We start from the raw sequence: 19519 nt of genomic DNA, 5'->3' as shown, positions 1-19519 counted from the left end.
ATTACCTCACTCTTCACCACCTCAATAATTGTGCTCTGGACGTTGCATTGCTGCAACATCAACGTAACACCCATCAGACATCTGACTGTTCCCACCCCCACACCCCTCTTATCGCCATCTTCCTGACAATACTAAAATGTAAACTATTGTCAACCTGCACATCAATGCAGTTTCTATGCTGCTGGACAAAGCTCAAACAAAATCTCGTTGTTCATGTATGACTTAAGTGTTATTATGACAATGACAATAAAGGAATTGATTGATTGATTCTCATGTGATAAAACAAAGTTCTCATTTGACCACAAACCTCTGCCGATTGTTTTTTAAACCTCACGTGTTCTTTTCTGCGTGACCACGTCTGCTCTATTAAGGATTTTATTTTTTATTTTTCTCTCCCGCGTGTAATTTGCTGTGTCCAGTCAATTTGTTCTTTTGAGAAAAACTTTTACCACAAACCGTACAGTTAAAAGGTTTTTCTCCCGTGTGTATTCTTTTGTGTCTCACCATGTCGGAATTAAAATAGAATCTTTTGCCACAAACTGAACAACTAAATGTTTTTTCCCCAGAATGCGTCATTCTGTGTTGAGTCCAGCCGTGTCTGGATAAAAAGGTTTTACCACAAACTGAGCAACCAATTTTTTCTCCTGTGTGTCTTCTGCTGTGTTCGGTCAATCTGTTCTTTCGAGAAAAACTTTTACCACAAACTAGACAATTGAATGTTTTTCCTCCTGTGTGCGTTCTCTTGTGTTCCGTCAAATGGCTCTTGGTAACAAAGCTCTTACTAGATGTTGAACAATTAAATAGTTTTTCTCTAGTGTGCTTTCTCATATGTCGGGTTAAACTGCCCTTTAGATAAAAGTTTTTACCACAAACCAGACAATTAAAGGGTTTTTCTCCGGTGTGTATTCTCATGTGTTGAGTCAAATTGCTCTTGAGAGTAATGCTTTTACCACAAACTGAACAATCAAATGAATTTTCTCCAGTGTGTGTTCTCTTGTGTTCGGTCAAATGGCACTTCTTAGTATAGCTTTTACCGCAAACTGAACAGTTAAATGGTTTTTCTCCTGTGTGCGTTCTCATGTGCTCACTCAAATGGGTCTTTGTGGAAAAGCTTTTACCGCAGACGGAACAGTTAAACGGTTTTTCTCCAGTGTGCGTTTTCATGTGTTCAGTCAAATGGCACTTTTTGGTAAAGCTTTTCACACAAACTGAACAATTGAATGGTTTTTCTCCCGTGTGCGTTCTCATGTGTTCACTCAAATGGCACTTTTTAGAAAAGTTTTTGCCACAAACTGAACAACTAAATGGTTTTTCACCGGTGTGTGTCCTCATGTGTACAGTCAAATTGCTCTTTTTAGAAAAGCGTTTAGCACAAACTGAACAGCTCAAACATGTTTTACCCGTCTTCTTTTTAGAGCAATTAGAGTGTTTGTTGTCAGTTTGAGTCCTCATATCACCGTCACAGTCTGTATCGCTGCTTAAAAGTTCTTCATCCCCGTTTTCAGCTCCGCTATCTGACAGTGGAGCTGAGAGGTGGTCTGGTTGTGGTTTCTCTTCATTGTCTTCAGTCTTCACAGAGACAACAGTCAGTGGCAACTTGGTGAGATCAGCTTCCTCCTGAGTTATCCAAAGTTCCTTCTTTTCCTCTTTAATGTGGGGTGGCTGTGGATCCTCTTGCTCCAAAGTAGAGCTCCGCCCCTGTGACTGAGGAGGAAGTTTTCCTGGATAACCAATCAGCTGCTGGACGTCTGCAGAACACAAACACAGTCTAGTTCAGACATGATCCATGAGATGTTTCTCCTTGAACTCGCTACACACTTTCTTCTATGTGCTGCATGTGTGTGTAGTGTTTCATGGACATTCTTTTAGTGCCTTGCCAAAACGATGGATCCATGTACACATGACTTGGGCTGGTACTCGACAAGTGGAGCGAGAATCCCCAAAAATAGAAAACTTCTGTTTCCATGGGCTGCACAATACTCGGAAAAAAATGGACATTGCGATTTCTTTAACCCTGTGATTTATATAATATTATATTTTTTACCAGTTGACTTGAATTTGCATTTTGTTATGCTGCCATCCTGTGGAAAACTGACCTGCAACCATCATAATTGTTATGTGAATGTTAATGAATAAGTGAATGAGTTTGGCTTCTAAATAAGGCTGCAGCTAACGATTATTTTTCTATCGATTAATCTATAGATTATTATTTTTTTTTTCGATTAATCGATTAATCTATAGATGCTTTTTTTTTTTTTCCCGATTAATCTATAGATTATTTTTCCTTTTACCGATTATTTTTTTTTATTTAAAATGAAGATGAAAAAATAAATGTACCGTATTTTCCGCACCATAAGCCGCGCCTTCAATGAACGGCATATTTCAAAATTTTGTGCACCTATAAGCCGCCCCGTGTTATAAGCCGCATCTAACTGCGCTAAAGGAATGTCAAAAAAACAGTCAGATAGGTCAGTCAAACTTTAATAATATATTAAAAACCAGCGTGATGTGGGCGCGCATGGAGTCGTATATCAACATGGACGGAGCTGCGTGAAAAAAGCCACCCGGCCTCTTCGCGTAAACTTCCCTTAACCACTCGCTCATCTTTTCTTCATCCATCCATCCCTTCGAGTTAGCTTTTATGATGACGCCGGCTGGAAAGGTCTCTTTTGGCAAGGTCTTCCTTTTGAATATCACCATGGGTGGAAGTTTCTGGCCATTAGCATGGCAAGCTAGAACCACAGTGAAGGATGACTTCTCATTCCCTGTGGTGCGAATATTCACCGTACGTGCTCCCGTTGTATCCACAGTGCGGTTCACAGGAATATCAAAAGTCAGTGGAACCTCGTCCATGTTGATAATGTTCTCTGGCCGGATCTTTTTTTCAGCTATCTTGTTTTTACAATATGCACGGAAAGTAGCCAGCTTTTCTTGAAAGTCTTTAGGCAGTTGCTGTGAAATAGTAGTCCGTGTGCGGATGGAGAGATTGCGTCTTTTCATGAACCGGAAACCTGTCGCTTAGTAGGAGCCATTTTGTGGTCTTTACAGATGTAAACACACAAAGGAAATGAAACGTAATATCCGCGCGCTTCTACGGGGGCGGGTGGTTGCTTACAGTAGAAGAAGAAGCGCTTCCTGTTCTATGGGGGCGGGTGCTTACCTTGGCGTTTGCTTGCGTAGAAGAAGAAGCACTTCCTCTTCTACGGGGAAAAAAGATGGCGGCTGTTTACTGTAGTTGCGAGACCGAAACTTTATGAAAATGAATCTTAATATTAATCCATATATAAAGCGCACCGGGTTATAAGCCGCACTGTCAGCTTTTGAGTAAATTTGTGGTTTTTAGGTGCGGCTAATAGTGCGGAAAATACGGTAGGCCAGTTTTTTCAAAAGGCATGGCTTTTATTTACAAAAAAAAAAAAGTATGGCCACTCAGTCAACATTGAAAACAACGTGACAAAATATTCTGTAACAATGTAAACATTTAAAACGTTTAACATTTAACAAAATTAAAAGTAGCTTATTTGCTTTTTAATGTGCAAATATAAAATAAACATACAGTGCAAATCTTAATATTCTGCAATAGTATAAGCATTTCAAAAGTAAAAGTATTGCTTATTTTGCTTTAAAATGTGCAAAAATAAAGATAAACATCCAATACAAAAAAGTGCGTATTTCCTTGAATTGGCGCCGGGTATATACAGGTAAAAGCCAGTAAATTAGAATATTTTGAAAAACTTGATTTATTTCAGTAATTGCATTCAAAAGGTGTAACTTGTACATTATATTTATTCATTGCACACAGACTGATGCATTCAAATGTTTATTTCATTTAATTTTGATGATTTGAAGTGGCAACAAATGAAAATCCAAAATTCCGTGTGTCACAAAATTAGAATATTACTTAAGGCTAATACAAAAAAGGGATTTTTAGAAATGTTGGCCAACTGAAAAGTATGAAAATGAAAATTATGAGCATGTACAATACTCAATACTTGGTTGGAGCTCCTTTTGCCTCAATTACTGCGTTAATGCGGCGTGGCATGGAGTCGATGAGTTTCTGGCACTGCTCAGGTGTTATGAGAGCCCAGGTTGCTCTGATAGTGGCCTTCAACTCTTCTGCGTTTTTGGGTCTGGCATTCTGCATCTTCCTTTTCACAATACCCCACAGATTTTCTATGGGGCTAAGGTCAGGGGAGTTGGCGGGGCGGGCCAATTTAGAACAGAAATACCATGGTCCGTAAACCAGGCACGGGTAGATTTTGCGCTGTGTGCAGGCGCCAAGTCCTGTTGGAACTTGAAATCTCCATCTCCATAGAGCAGGTCAGCAGCAGGAAGCATGAAGTGCTCTAAAACTTGCTGGTAGACGGCTGCGTTGACCCTGGATCTCAGGAAACAGAGTGGACCGACACCAGCAGATGACATGGCACCCCAAACCATCACTGATGGTGGAAACTTTACACTAGACTTCAGGCAACGTGGATCCTGTGCCTCTCCTGTCTTCCTCCAGACTCTGGGACCTCGATTTCCAAAGGAAATGCAAAATTTGCATGGTTGGGTGATGGTTTGGGGTGCCATGTTATCTGCTGGTGTCGGTCCACTCTGTTTCCTGAGATCCAGGGTCAACGCAGCCGTCTACCAGCAAGTTTTAGAGCACTTCATGCTTCCTGCTGCTGACCTGCTCTATGGAGATGGAGATTTCAAGTTCCAACAGGACTTGGCGCCTGCACACAGCGCAAAATCTACCAGTGCCTGGTTTACGGACCATGGTATTTCTGTTCTAAATTGGCCCGCCAACTCCCCTGACCTTAGCCCCATAGAAAATCTGTGGGGTATTGTGAAAAGGAAGATGCAGAATGCCAGAGCCAAAAACGCAGAAGAGTTGAAGGCCACTATCAGAGCAACCTGGGCTCTCATAACACCTGAGCAGTGCCAGAAACTCATCGACTCCATGCCACGCCGCATTAACGCAGTAATTGAGGCAAAAGGAGCTCCAACCAAGTATTGAGTATTGTACATGCTCATATTTTTCATTTTCATACTTTTCAGTTGGCCAACATTTCTAAAAATCCCTTTTTTGTATTAGCCTTAAGTAATATTCTAATTTTGTGACACACGGAATTTTGGATTTTCATTTGTTGCCACTTCAAATCATCAAAATTAAATGAAATAAACATTTGAATGCATCAGTCTGTGTGCAATGAATAAATATAATGTACAAGTTACACCTTTTGAATGCAATTACTGAAATAAATCAAGTTTTTCAAAATATTCTAATTTACTGGCTTTTACCTGTATAGTATTCGCATGCCTCGAATTACTGCCGGGTCAAACTCGTTTCGCAAAATAATTAGCGCATGCTTGGCCTTACCGCCGGCTCAGGATTAACGCCGGATCAAACTCGTTTCGCAAAATATTAATTTTATTAGCGCATGTCTGGAATTTTCGCCGGGTCAAACTCGTTTTGCAAAATAATTAGCATATGTCTAGAACTTCCGCCGGGTCAAACTCGTCACGTCACGAGTGACACTTCACCTGTCATCATTTTCAAAATGGAGGAGGCTGATTTCAATAATTTGAAATTGCATAAAGGGAAGAAGATTAAGAGCTATTCAGTAGGATTTAAGGTCCAAGCTATTGAATATGCTAAAAAGAACAGTAAGCAGCTATGTTTTATTAATATACCGTAGCTGCGTGTGTCAAATATGAGTCATTAAATGACTCCCGCCTCCTGCTGGTAGAGGGCGCTAGTGATCCTTCTTGCGACTACCGGTACTGCAGAAGACCGGTGCCGCAGAAGAAGACAACAAGCCACAAGAGTGAGCAGTGATCGTTTGTGTTGGAATAATTGTTTGTAAGTTATCACAAAAGAAACGTTGTATTATGAATGCTGTCTTTCGAGGCCTAACAAGAGGAAGAAGGCTCGTGAAACGCCACTGTGATTTCAACACGGACAGATGTCAGGATCTGCTCAACTTCCAGAGGAACTCTCTTTGAAGTGTTAAACGAACTCTCTCTGAAGTATTTCACAAACTCTCTTCCAACTATTTGGTAACCGAGGTCAACGCTATTTACGACCCGCTGCCCTCTTGAAGTTGCTGTGGTCAGGAGACGGGAGGGGTTATCCATTTGTCCTCCAACACCTGCCCCAGCTGGATCCAGGAAGAGCCCAAGCCCGAGAAATCCTCTTTTTGGTCTTCAAAGCGACCGAAAACAATGACTGTTTTACATACTTCCCATTCCTGCTGTGACATGTGTTGGTGCGTGAACATTGAACATCTGAATAAATGAGGAGACGAAAACCTTCTTCGTCAGAGCGTGGTGCAGGACTGTACAGAGAGTGCAGTGGCCATGTCTCTCCTCAATATTGAGTCCAAATTGAATTCGGTCTCTGTTTGATTCCTTGCCTTTTGTCTTGTTTAATAGATGTCCTCAGTGTTTGAACGTGACAGTTTGCTTGCACTTTTAACATGGAGGATTACATATCTAAAATAAAACAGTTTTCTAAACTGGACTTTCAATGGAAGCGGGAGGTAATACTTAAAGGAATATCTCCATCGAGACAGAGAGACTTTTAAAACTGAAGAAAGATAAGGAAGACTTCCATAAACAAGTTATCGATGCTTTTGATCAGAAGCAGCTGCGCATGGACTTCATTTATAAGTAAAGGTAAGACCATAATAACGTTTTTTTTTATTAAATGTGCTTTTCATGATGGTATCCTTACATCGGTCAAATTTATAAGCGCAGGCCTAAATTTACCCCACGCCTTTTGGTAAGCGCAGGAGTGAGAAGAGGTTTTAAATTAATTAGCCCCGGCGGCTATTCAAGGAAATACGGTATGCGAGGCGTCGACGCACAAAAACGACGTCGACGTATTTACGTAATCGATGACGTCGACTACGTCGTTTCAGCCTTACTTCTAAATATATTTGAGATATATTCTATTTGCATCTTTTTTTGCCTATTTTTGTTGTGCTGGGACAAAAGTACATGTTTCATTCGATTCAATTAACGATTCCCGTTAATTAAAGTTGTTTTCTACAGTGTTTCTCGTATGTTGAGTCAAACTGAACACAAAAATGTTTTTCTTGTCCTTATGTTTTCAGTGGAATTGCTCTTTTTAGTCAAGCTTTTACCAGAGACCGAGCAGTTTAAACGGTTTTTTTACCGCTTTTCTTTTGAGAGCATTCAGTGTTAGTTGTTAGCGTGAGTCCTCGGGCTGTGAGTCTTTGAGCACCACACGATTTGATTCGATACTTTGGGGTAACGATTCAGATAATTCACAAACGTTTCTCGATTCAAAATCTACACTTTTTAAATTAGCATTGGATGCTACATTCCTCCATAAAATAGATAAACAGCTCTGAAACATGTCTATGTTACTTAAACGAAAACTGGTTTTGTTTAACAAAGTCAAATACAAATAGTGCAACAAGAGAAGTATCCAACACTTCTCTTTTCTAAAGTAAATCTGTACAGCAGATATGTCAGAATTATTGTATCGAAGTTATCACAAAACTTTGTGCTACATTGAGTTCAGCTCGCCCTGCGAGAGGACAAAAGCTGTCTTTGATCCTACCAAGCTTGTAAAACTCCACTGTGTAGGATGGGGATTGACATGAGGGTGTCGGTTTCTTTGATGTATTGTAATCCACAGGAAGAATTTGTCTTGACCCGAGATCTACAAAGTGGAGAGGAGGCAGGGCCTGACCTCCCTCCAGGCACCTTTTATTTGAACTGTTTTGCAACCAAAGGCGATGGCTGTTTACGACCCCCCTCCCTTAGAAACAGCTGTTGCCATGTAATCAGGGAAATTCCAAATAAAAGAGGAGGCGTACAATCTTTCGTCAGAGCGTGGTGAGACACCGTACAAGGGTACAGGTCTACGCGTTTCTCCTCAATTGAGCCAAATTGAATTCTGTCTCTGTTCAATTCACTGCTTCTTGTCTTGTTTAATAGATCAGTGTTTGAACCTGACAAGATATAGATCATCTACATCAGGCCTGGGCAATTATTTTGACTCGGAGGCCAATTTTAGAGGAAAAAATGTGTCTGGTGGCCGGCATATCAAATTTGTAGGAACACTAATACAAAACCTCACAATAATGTCTGATTGAATGCTAAAAACTTTATGACTGACCGCCAGGGGTGTCACTAGCTTTTAAGGACAGGGGGGGCTTAGCCCCCAGGAGATGCACAGGATGCGAGCGAACGTTGCGCACGAGCACAAAACTTCACAAACGGCTAACAAAGACTTAGAAATTATTCATTGTTATTATTATTATTGCACGGGATGAAATGAAATGCTTCCCGGGACGATGGCTTTAACCATTTTTTTTCTTTTTCCTTTTATGTATTTATTAATTTGACATTTTATATTAAATGTATTGGTTGTTCCTCCCTCTAAAAATCCTATGAAATAACACGCCATCCTATAATACACCAGCTATTAATGTAACAATACAATAAAACAAATATATTTAATGATGTTTTTTTTCATTATTTTATGTATATTACTTGATATATATTCTACGAATGATGTGGGCATTTTTTATATGAACAAGTCCAAGGACCGCAAGCAAGGTCACAGAGAAAATGCGGACTGGAGTTTGAGTGATGTGGGCATTTTTTATATGAACAAGTCCAAGGACCGCAAGCAAGGTCACAGAGAAAATGCAGACTGGAGTTTGAGTGATTTGGGCATTTTCTATATGAACAAGTGGAATGGATTGGATACCGACACACTAAAGAGGCTCTTTACCTTACGCTATGAAGTGAGGAAACTGAGTGAATAATGACAGGTTATATGATTATTCAAACTCATATTTGGGCCACTTTATAATATGTCGGCATGTATTTGTAAAAAAATAAAAATAAAAAAAATAAAATATATATATATAACTCCAAATTATTTAGGGGGGCTTAAGAATATTTTAGGGGGGCATTTTTTATATGAACAAGTCCAAGGACCGCAAGCAAGGTCACAGAGAAAATGCGGACTGGAGTTTGAGTGATGTGGGCATTTTCTATATGAACAAGTGGAATGGATTGGATACCGACACACTAAAGAGGCTCTCTACCTTACGCTATGAAGTGAGGAAACTGAGTGAATAATGACAGGTTATATGATTATTCAAACTCATATTTGGGCCACTTTATAATATGTCGGCATGTATTTGTAAAAAAAAATTAAATTAAAAAATAAATAAATATAACTCCAAATTATTTAGGGGGGCTTAAGAATATTTTAGGGGGGCTAAAATAGGCCTAACAACGCCAATGCTGACCGCCTTAAAAAAACGGAATGGAATTTTAAATTTTTTTACCGAATGAGACACCCAGAACGTACATGAAAATAAAGAATGTGGGATTTACAATATTAACTATGAACGATAAAACACTGAATATTAACAACATATGAACGTCACACCCCCCCAACAAAATGCAACAAACACAGCTAAATATGAACGCGAAGGGTAGAAAATAAACCCACCTACAATCTGATATATGTGATATATCACTAAGCTTTAGAACTTTGTTGTAAAAATCTCCTTCCACGTCTGTCCCTGACACCCACATTTCAGCCTCTGGAAACACTCTGTGGAAACGCTCCCCACCCACACTGCTTGGTGCCTCGTCTGACCTGCTGTAACTTAGATGACCATAGTAACTAATTAGATGACCATAGTAACTCATTAGATGACCATAGTAACTCATTAGATGACCATAGTAACTCATTAGATGACCATAGTAACTCATTAGATGACCATAGTAACTAACTAGATGACCATAGTAACTCATTAGATGACCATAGTAACTAATTAGATGACCATAGTAACTAATTAGATGACCATAGTAACTCATTAGATGACCATAGTAACTAACTAGATGACCATAGTAACTAGTATGTCATGCAAAAGCGCAGATTCCAAGCATTGAAATACTTAGTATAGTTCAAGGTCATGTGAAAACATGAGTGCACATCATAATGGCAGCTACACTTTCCATCTAAAGATCTAAAAATAATAATTTGGGAATGTCCGGTGGGCCAGATTGAAATTGCATTTGGCCCCAGGGCCTTAATTTGCCCAGGTCTGATCTACATCAACAATATGATTTGCCAGAGTGGCTGAACAGGACAGATTTTTTTTTTAAATTTGATTTTTGTTTTAGTCGATTAAGAATCATTACAAATAAGAATCGCGATTAATTGGAAAATCCATTTTTTGACACCCCTAGTGAGTCTTAATATCACCTTCACAGTCTGTATCGCCGCTCGAAGGTTCTTTAACCTTGTCTTCGGACTCACTATCTGATAGTGGAGCCAGGAGTTTGTCTGGTTGTGGTTTCTCTTCACCATCTTCAGTCTTCACAGAGACACCAGTCAGTGGCAACTTGGTGAGATCATCTTCCTCCTGGCCGAGAAGACACTCTCCCTCTGGAGTGATGCAGAGATCCTCCTCTTCCCTTTTAATGCGGGGGGGATATGGACCCTCCTGCGACTGAGTGGAAAGTTCTTCTGAATGACCAATCAGCTGCTGGACGTCTGCAGGACACAAACAAACACAGTTTTAGTTCAGACATGATCCGTGAGATGTTTCTCCTTGAACTCGCTACACACTTTCTTCTATGTACTGCATGTGTGTGTAGTAGAGATGCGCGGATAGTAGAGATGCGTGGATAGGCAATTATTTCATCCGCAACCGCATCAGAAAGTCGTCAACCATCCGCCATCCACCCGATGTAACATTTGATCAGAACCGCACCCGCCCGTTGTTATATATCTAATATAGACGATGCAAGGCATTAGTGAGGTTATAAAGCTTTTGCCTGTTAAAGAAAGGAGACTGATCCAATGCAGCACAGACATTCACGTGCCACGCTGTCACGACCCAGACGCACACCAGTGCGCAATCATATAGGAGCCGCGCTGAGCGCACCTCCAAGCGCGTCTCGCTGCCGGCGACGGCCGGGTATGGGCCCGACGCTCCAGCGCCATCCATTTTCAGGGCAAGTTGATTCGGCAGGTGGGTTGTTACACACTCCTTAGCGGGTTCCGACTTCCATGGCCACCGTCCTGCTGTCTATATCAACCAGGGTGAGCCCCACCCCTTTCGTGAGCGCACTGCGCGCGGAGTGACCCTGATTTACAGGGGTGGCGGGCAGGTAAGCTGCGCGGGCGGAGCGCGCGGAGTGACCCCTGTTACGAGCCCCCGGCCACGGGGGTGGCGGGCCGGTAAGCTGCTTACCTGCTGCGCGTGATGCCGGCCGCGGTGAAGGCGGACGAGGCGGGGTGTCGGTGCGGTGGGCGCGGTGGTGACCCTGGACGTGCGTCGGGCCCTTCTCGTGGATCGCCTCAACTACGGCTCCCGGTGGGGCCCTCTCGGGGGAAGGGGCCTCGGTCCCGGACCCCGGCGAGGCGTCCCTTCTCCGCTCCGTAAAAGTGTCCATCTCTTTTTTTTTTCTTCTTCTGTTGTGGCATATGCTGCAGGTGCCTGCTCGTTTTTCGTATGTGGGTAACAACATTTAACTATGTATATATATTTCCCAATTGGTTTAACTGCCACCCGCCTGAATCTATTTAAAATCTAATTTTTTTTTATTTCAACCGCCCGACCCGACCCGACCCGCGGATAAAATCTAATTTTTTTAAATTTCATCCGCCCGATCCGCAGATAATCCGCGGACTCCGCGGTTGTGCCCGCAAACCGCGCATCTCTAGCGGATAGGCAATTATTTCATCCGCAACCGCATCACAAAAGTCGTCAACCATCCGCATCCACCCGAACTAACATTTAATCAAAACCGCACCCGCCCGTTGTTATATATCTAATATAGACGATGCAAGGCATTAGTGAGGTTATAAAGCTATTGCCTGTTAAAGAAAGGAGACTGATCCAATGCAGCAGAGACATTCAATGCGTGCCACGCTGTCACGGCCCAGACGCACACCAGTGCGCAATCATCTGGGAGCCGCGCTGAGCGCACCTCCAAGCGCGCTCGCGCCACTCAAACTGCTGCAGGCAGCTGCGTTCTATCTTGTTTTAACATCCTGTGGCACTCTTCTGGGATCACGGCGGACGAAACTGCTCATGCTCAGGGTGTTTGTGGAGGTTCGGGGTTTTGCACAAATGTGATGCACCATGTTAGATGTCCCGGTTTTGTGACTGTCGTAGACATAAACAGCGTCGCAGCTCTTGCAAATCACGTAGCCAGCATTACTATCATCCTGATTTACAACCTCATAAAAACGAGTCCACGCTGAACTTTTCTGGCCTTTTTTTCCCCTGGTCTTTAGTATTCCCTTTTTTTAGTTTGTCGCGTACCACGTTTGCTGCCGGCGTTGCCATCTCTTTTTTAATTCTTCTTCTGTTGTGGCATATGCTGCAGGTGCCTGCTTGTTTTTCGTATGTGGGTAACAACATTTAACTACCGTATTTTCCGCACCATAAGCCGCCCCGTGTTATAAGCCGCGCCTTCAATGAACGGCATATTTCAAAACTTTGTCCACCTATAAGCCGCCCCGTGTTATAAGCCGCATCTAACTGCGCTACAGGGAATGTCAAAAAAACAGTCAGATAGGTCAGTTAAACTTTAATAATATATTAAAAACCAGCGTTCTAACAACTCTGTTCACTCCCAAAATGTACGGTAATGTGCAAATGTGCAATCACAAACATAGTAAAATTCAAAATAGTGCAGAGCAACATCAATAACTTAATGTTGCTCGAACGTTAATGTCACAACACACAAAATAAACATAACACTCACTTTCTGAAGTTATTCTTCATTCATAAATCCCTCGAATTCTTCTCCTACGGTGTCCAAATTAAAAAGTTGGGCGAATTACGGGATCCAAAATGGCCGGCTCCGTCTCGTCGAAGTCATCAGAGTCAGTGTCGATGTTGTTTTTCCAGCAGTTCTGTGAATCCTGCCTTCCGGAAAGCTCGGACCACAGTTGAGACCGAAATATCCGCCCAGGCATTTACGATCCACTGGCAGATGTTGGCGTATGTCGTCCGGCGCTGTCTCCCTGTCTTAGTGAAGGTGTGTTCGCCTTCGGTCATCCATTGTTCCCACGCCGTTCGCAGTCATGCTTTAAATGCCTTGTTGACACCAATATCGAGCGGTTGGAGTTCTTTGGTTAATCCACCCGGAATGACGGCGAGTGTTGTATTTGTGTGCTTCACTTGTTTTTTGACACCATCTGTGATGTGGGCGCGCATGGAGTCGTATATCAACATGGACGGAGCTCTTTGCGTAAACTTCCCTTAACCACTCGCTCATCTTTTCTTCATCCATCCATCCCTTCGAGTTAGCTTTTATGATGACGCCGGCTGGAAAGTTCTCTTTTGGCAAGGTCTTCCTTTTGAATATCACCATGGGTGGAAGTTTCTGGCCATTAGCATGGCAAGCTAGAACCACAGTGTGTCGCTTAGTAGGAGCCATTTTGTGGTCTTTACAGATGTAAACACACAAAGGAAATGAAACGTAATACCCGCGCGCTTCTTCTTCTATGGGGGCGGGTGCTTACCTTGGCGTAGAAGAAGAAGCACTTCCTCTTCTACGGGGAAAAAAGATGGCGGCTGTTTACCGTAGTTGCGAGACCTAAACTTTATGAAAATGAATCTTAATATTAATCCATATATAAAGCGCACCGGGTTATAAGCCGCACTGTCAGCTTTTGAGTAAATTTGTGGTTTTTAGGTGCGGCTAATAGTGCGGAAAATACGGTATGTATATATATTTCCGAATTGGTTTAACTGCCACCCGCCTGAATCTATTTAAACATTTTTTTTTTTTTATTTCAACCGCCCGACCCGACCGCAAACCGCGCATCTCTAGTGTGTAGTGTTTCATGGACATTCATGTCAGGCCATATTCTCCCAGGAGAAGCATTATGCTGCACTTGAAAGTTTGGGTGCAGTATACACCACACATGATGACATGATGAAATAAAACGATCAAACTTCGGAGCAGAGAACATCCATTGAGAGAAGGATAACAGGACCATAATGCCACTTCCAAAATAAGATGCCCAACGTTGTCTTGTGTGCTTGAGAGGTATAAAGTGTGACCGTAGCGGAATACGGCCGTATTTGGACATCCTGCTGGGACTAACAGACTTTCAAAGCGTGCATTAAGTAGTTATTTAAGTAATAGATCTCAATATGTGGAAATTAATAAGACTAAATCACAGCCACGAAGAGTAACTTGTGGGGTTCCACAAGGCTCGGTATTGGGACCTAAGTTATTTATTTATTCAGTATCTAATAAATGTAAAAGTATTATGTTTGCAGATGATACTTAAAGGAAGTGTTGAGGATAATAGAGGTTGAGTTGATTCAGCTAAAAAAAATGGTTTGATATTAATAAGTTATCATTAAATGATAAGAAAAATAAATTAATGGTGTTTAGAGGTGCAAGGACACAAAATTAAAAAGTGGAAATTGATAGAGTATATGAAACTAAATTCTTGGGAATAATAATTGATCATAAATTATGTTGGAAGCCGCATATTGAATATATAAAGGGAAAAATATCCAAATCCATTGCTATTCTTTATAAAGTAAGACACATGCTGAATAAGACATGTCTGCATATGTTATATTATTCTTTTATTTTTCCATATTGAACATATTGTGTTGAAGTTTGGGGAAATGTTTATAAAACAAACAGAGCCAATAATTAAACTTCAAAAAAGGGTCATTAGAATAATACACAAAGCGTGCTACTATGAACATACCAATACATTATTTATAAGTTCTAATGTGTTAAAATGTTCAGATATTGTGTTTTTAAAAGCAATGGAAATGATGTTTGGAGTAAAGAACAACAGCCTTCCAGCTTATATTTAAAGGGGAACATTATCACCAGACCTATGTAAGCGTCAATATATACCTTGATGTTGCAGAAAAAAGACCATATATTTTTTTAACCGATTTCCGAACTCTAAATGGGTGAATTTGGGCGAATTAAACGCCTTTCTAATATTTGCTCACATCGGGAAGCAATCCGCCATTTTCTCAAACACCGAGTCAAATCAGCTCTGTTATTTTCCGTTTTTTCGACTGTTTTCCGTACATTGGAGACATCATGCCTCGTCGGTGTGTTGTCGGAGGGTGTAACAACACGAACAGGGACGGATTCAAGTTGCACCAGTGGCCCAAAGATGCCAAAGTGGCAAGAAATTGGACGTTTGTTCCGCACATTTTACCCACGAAAGCTATGCTACGACAGAGATGGCAAGAATGTGTGGATATCCTGCGACACTCAAAGCAGATGCATTTCCAACCATAAAGTCAAAGAAATCTGCCGCCAGACCCCCATTGAATCTGCCGGAGTGTGTGAGCAATTCAGGGACAAAGGACCTCGCTAGCACGGCAAGCAATGGCGGCAGTTTGTTCCCGCAGACGAGCGAGCTAAACCCCCTGGATGTCTTGGCTCACACCGTCCCTTATGCCACCAAAGATGATCAAGAGAAGAATATCGACCTTAGCTTCCCTGGCCTGCTGACATGAGGGTATGTCTACAGAATATATTAATTGATGAAAATTGGGCTGTCTGCACTCTCAAAGTGCATGTTGTTGCCAAATGTATTTCATATGCTGTAAACCTAGTTCATAGTTGCTAGTTTCCTTTAATGCCAAACAAACACATACCAATCGTTGGTTAGAAGGCGATCGCCGAATTCGTCCTCGCTTTCTCCCGTGTCGCTGGCTGTCGTGTCGTTTTCGCTTGCATACGGTTGAAACCGATATGGCTCAATAGCTTCAGTTTCTTCTTCAATTTGGTTTTCGCTACCTGCCTCCACACTACAACCATCCGTTTCAATACATGCGTAATCTGTTGAATCGCTTAAGCCGCTGAAATCCGAGTCTGAATCCAAGCTAATGTCGCTATAGCTTGCTGTTCTTTCCGCCATGTTTGTTTGTATTGGCTTCACTATGTGACGTCACAGGAAAATGGACGGGTGTATATAACGATGGTTAAAATCAGGCACTTTGAAGCTTTTTTTAGGGATATTGCGTGATGGGTAAGATTTTGAAAAAAACTTCGAAAAATATAACAAGCCACTGGGAACTGATTTTTAATGGTTTTAACAATTCTGAAATATCCTGCTGAAAACGTCTCGGTATGATGACGTCAGCACGTGACGTCACGGATTGTAGAGGACATTTTGGGACAGCATGGTGGCCAGCTATTAAGTCGTCTGTTTTCATCGCAAAATTCCACAGTATTCTGGACATTTGTGTTGGTGAATATTTTGCAATTTGTTCAATGAACAATGGAGACAGCAAAGAAGAAACCTGTAGGTGGGAAGCGGTGTATTGCGGCCGACTGCAGCAACACAAACACAGCCGGTGTTTCATTGTTTACATTCCCAGAAGATGACAGTCAAGGTTTACCATTGGCCTTTGGAGAACTGGGACAACAGAGACTCTTACCAGGAGGACTTTGAGTTGGATGCGCAGACGCGGTACCGTGAGTACGCATGCAGCTGCGGCTTCCAAACATTTGATCGCTTGCCTGTACGTGCGTGCCGCTATGTGCATGTCACGTACGTAACTTTGGGGACTTTGGGGAAATATATGTGCTGTATGAACTTTGGGGAGGTGAACGGTACTTTGGGCTGTGGGATTGAGTGTGTTGTGCAGGTGTTTGAGTTGTATTGGCGGGTTATATGGACGGGAGGGGGGAGGTGTTTGTTATGCGGGATTAATTTGTGGCATATTAAATATAAGCCTGGTTGTGTTGTGGCTAATAGAGTATATATATGTCTTGTGTTTATTTACTGTTTTAGTCATTCCCAGCTGAATATCAGGTCCCACAGCATCTTCCCTATCTGAATCGCTCCCACTGCCCTCTAGTCCTTCACTCTCACTTTCCTCATCCACAAATCTTTCATCCTCGCTCAAATTAATGGGGAAATCGTCGCTTTCTCGGTCCCAATCGCTCTCGCTGCTGGTGGCCATGATTGTAAACAATGTGCAGATGTGAGGAGCTCCACAACCTGTGACGTCACGCTACTCGTCTGCTACTTCCGGTACAGGCAAGGCTTTTTTATCAGCGACCAAAAGTTGTGAACTTTATCTATCTACTAAATCCTTTAAGCAAAAATATAGCAATATCGCGAAATGATCAAGTATGACACATAGAATGGACCTGCTATCCCCGTTTAAATAAGAAAATCACATTTCAGTAGGCCTTTAAGTGTTTCTTAATGAAAATGATTTGGGAGTTTTTAAGTTGCAAGTGATAAACACGTGTTTAGTGGAACAAAAAGAAATGTAAAACTGCATCAATATACATAAATTAAAGATGCATCAATAATCGTAGTTGTACTAAAGTCTCTGTAACGTTTGTTTTTCTTTGTGTCATTGGGTCGCTTGAGTGTAGTTCACTTTTATGACACTGGAGGGGGCATTGAATGCATCATTGCACCAGCAACCTCTGAAGGTTACATGAACTTCCTTGTCAATTGTTTAATTGGCAGTGTGAGTCGATACAAAGTGAGTTACTTTATATACACTTTAATATCACTTGCTCTGTCCCTAAAAACCGTATTGCAACTCATTTTGTCCGTTTTATTGTAGTCTAATATCTGTTTGGCATCAAGTTCACGAGCTAACTGCGAGCTGAAAATCAAACCCTGGTTGGGGTCTGTTTGTAGCACTGGACATGTTTGTTAGCCCCAATTTAGAATTATTGTTGTGATGCTATTTACATTCTAGTAATCATTACGTTACTTAGGGCTGCGATGTTCAAATTCTGTGCATTTATGTACATGTGTATTTCAACAGGCTTGTGCCTACATTTCATTGCATTGTGGTCACGTTAGTTGATTTGTTATGATTGTATTTGTTTTGTATAGGAAACCAAACACATACACACACACACACAACTCATGCATGTCTTCGATAGACAATTGAACCAACAAATCTGGACTTGAACACTTGGACTATGGACTGGACTCTCACTATTATATTAGATCCACTATGGACTGGACTCTCACTATTATGTTAGATCCACTATGGACTGGACTCTCACACTATTGTATTAGATCCACTATGGACTGGACTCTCACACTATTATGTTAGATCCACTATGGACTGGACTCTCACTATTATGTTAGATCCACTATGGACTGGACTCTCACAATATTATGTTAGATCCACTATGGACTGGACTCTCACACGTTTATGTTAGATCCGCTATGGACTGGACTCTCACTATTATGTTAGATCCACTACGGACTGGACTCTCACACTATTATGTTAGATCCACTACGGACTGGACTCTCACACTATTATATTAGATCCACTATGGACTGGACTCACACTATTATGTTAGATCCACTATGGACTGGACTCTCACACTATTATGTTAGATCCACTATGGACTGGACTCTCACACTATTATGTTAGATCCACTATGGACTGGACTCTCACTATTATGTTAGATCCACTATGGACTGGACTCTCACTATTATGTTAGATCCACTATGGACTGGACTCTCACGCTATTATGTTAGATCCACTATGGACTGGACTCTCACTATTATGTTAGATCCACTATGGACTGGACTCTCACACTATTATGTTAGATCCACTGTGGACTGGACTCTCACACTATTATGTTAGATCCACTATGGACTGGACGATGTGGGATCTGAGCCGAGGATGTCGTTGTGGCTTGTGCAGTCCTTTGAGACACTCGTGATTTAGGGCTATATAAGTAAACATTGATTGATTGATTGATGAACTCACTCACCTTCATCTTTCGTCTTTATCTCCGTTGGTGATTTGCTGGAAGTTGATTCTCTTTCATGTTCTCTTTTACATGACGTCGCCATCTTAGCATAGCAGTAGTCGTCCATCTTCTATCAAGTCTTCAATCTTCACTTCAGGTAACATTCCATCGCTCCAAACTAAAACAATTAGAAAACATTCACCTTTGAGATATGTACAGCTATATTTGTCGTGAATCTTTATAGCTGTTAGATCGTAAACCTCTCTAGGAAGCAACAGCCGCCCAGTCCACCATCTTGGCGGTACAGGCAGGTACTGCGCATGTGCGTAGAAACGTCATTTCCTTTCAACCTGAGCGCTTACGTGGCGGCCATCTTAGCACGGGCAACTGACCCATTTATAGCAACGCAATGTGGCATAATTATTACAAAAATAAACCATAACGTGCTTATTTCTCAATCGCTTTTCATGCAGTTTACTCTCTTAACAACACAAAAAAAAGCATGTGTTTTTAATAAACTGCGTTTTATTTGTTGTAACTAAAAAAAATCTTTCTGTTGAAAGATTATTCCCAGTGTCCTTGAAGGGGTAGAGAAAAAATATGTATTGGGGCATGTTGGTTTAATGATCCATAACACAGAAAAAACACATAAAAGACAGTTTATTTGTGTGTCATTCACATCTCCATTGGACAGGGCCGGCCCGTGGCATAGGCCGTATAGGCAAATGCTAAGGGCGCCGTCCATCAGGGGGCGCCACGCCAGTGC

The 19519-nt window shown here is 41.6% G+C and overlaps 1 protein-coding gene across 3 annotated transcripts; it reads right to left on the bottom strand.

Annotated features, from left to right (window-relative positions):
* Window positions 1-363: 363 nt before the first annotated feature.
* On the bottom strand, window positions 364-19116 carry LOC133619174 (uncharacterized). 3 transcript variants are annotated; one of them, XM_061980094.1, is made up of 4 exons: window positions 19014-19116; window positions 18775-18931; window positions 10256-10546; window positions 364-1748 (listed from the first exon to the last, which is right to left on the bottom strand). In XM_061980094.1, exons 2-4 carry the CDS (start codon window positions 18878-18880, stop codon window positions 376-378), a joined length of 1770 nt encoding a protein of 589 aa, XP_061836078.1. In that variant the 5' UTR covers window positions 18881-18931; window positions 19014-19116; the 3' UTR covers window positions 364-375. The 3 variants fall into 3 exon arrangements, with proteins under 3 accessions (XP_061836078.1, XP_061836080.1, XP_061836081.1); XM_061980096.1 differs by having other exon boundaries at window positions 10310-10546; window positions 18775-19110; XM_061980097.1 differs by lacking the exon at window positions 10256-10546 and having other exon boundaries at window positions 18775-19110.
* Window positions 19117-19519: the final 403 nt, after the last annotated feature.

The sequence above is a fragment of the Nerophis lumbriciformis genome, linkage group LG20 (assembly GCF_033978685.3).
Source record: "Nerophis lumbriciformis linkage group LG20, RoL_Nlum_v2.1, whole genome shotgun sequence".
Lineage (NCBI taxonomy): Eukaryota > Metazoa > Chordata > Actinopteri > Syngnathiformes > Syngnathidae > Nerophis > Nerophis lumbriciformis.
The sequence above is the reverse complement of the archived record's forward strand: the minus strand, read 5'-3'. Positions and strand labels throughout refer to the sequence as shown.

Excerpts from the sequence above, each read along its gene's own strand:
- LOC133619174 (XM_061980094.1), bottom strand. The coding sequence starts at position 18,880 with ATGGACGACTACTGCTATGCTAAGATGGCGACGTCATGTAAAAGAGAA. Across the intron at positions 10,547-18,774 it reads GATAAAGACGAAAGATGAAG|ACGTCCAGCAGCTGATTGGT; the intron begins GTGAGTGAGTTC and ends TGTGTCCTGCAG. Across the intron at positions 1,749-10,255 it reads CGGCGATACAGACTGTGAAG|ACGTCCAGCAGCTGATTGGT; the intron begins GTGATATTAAGA and ends TGTGTTCTGCAG.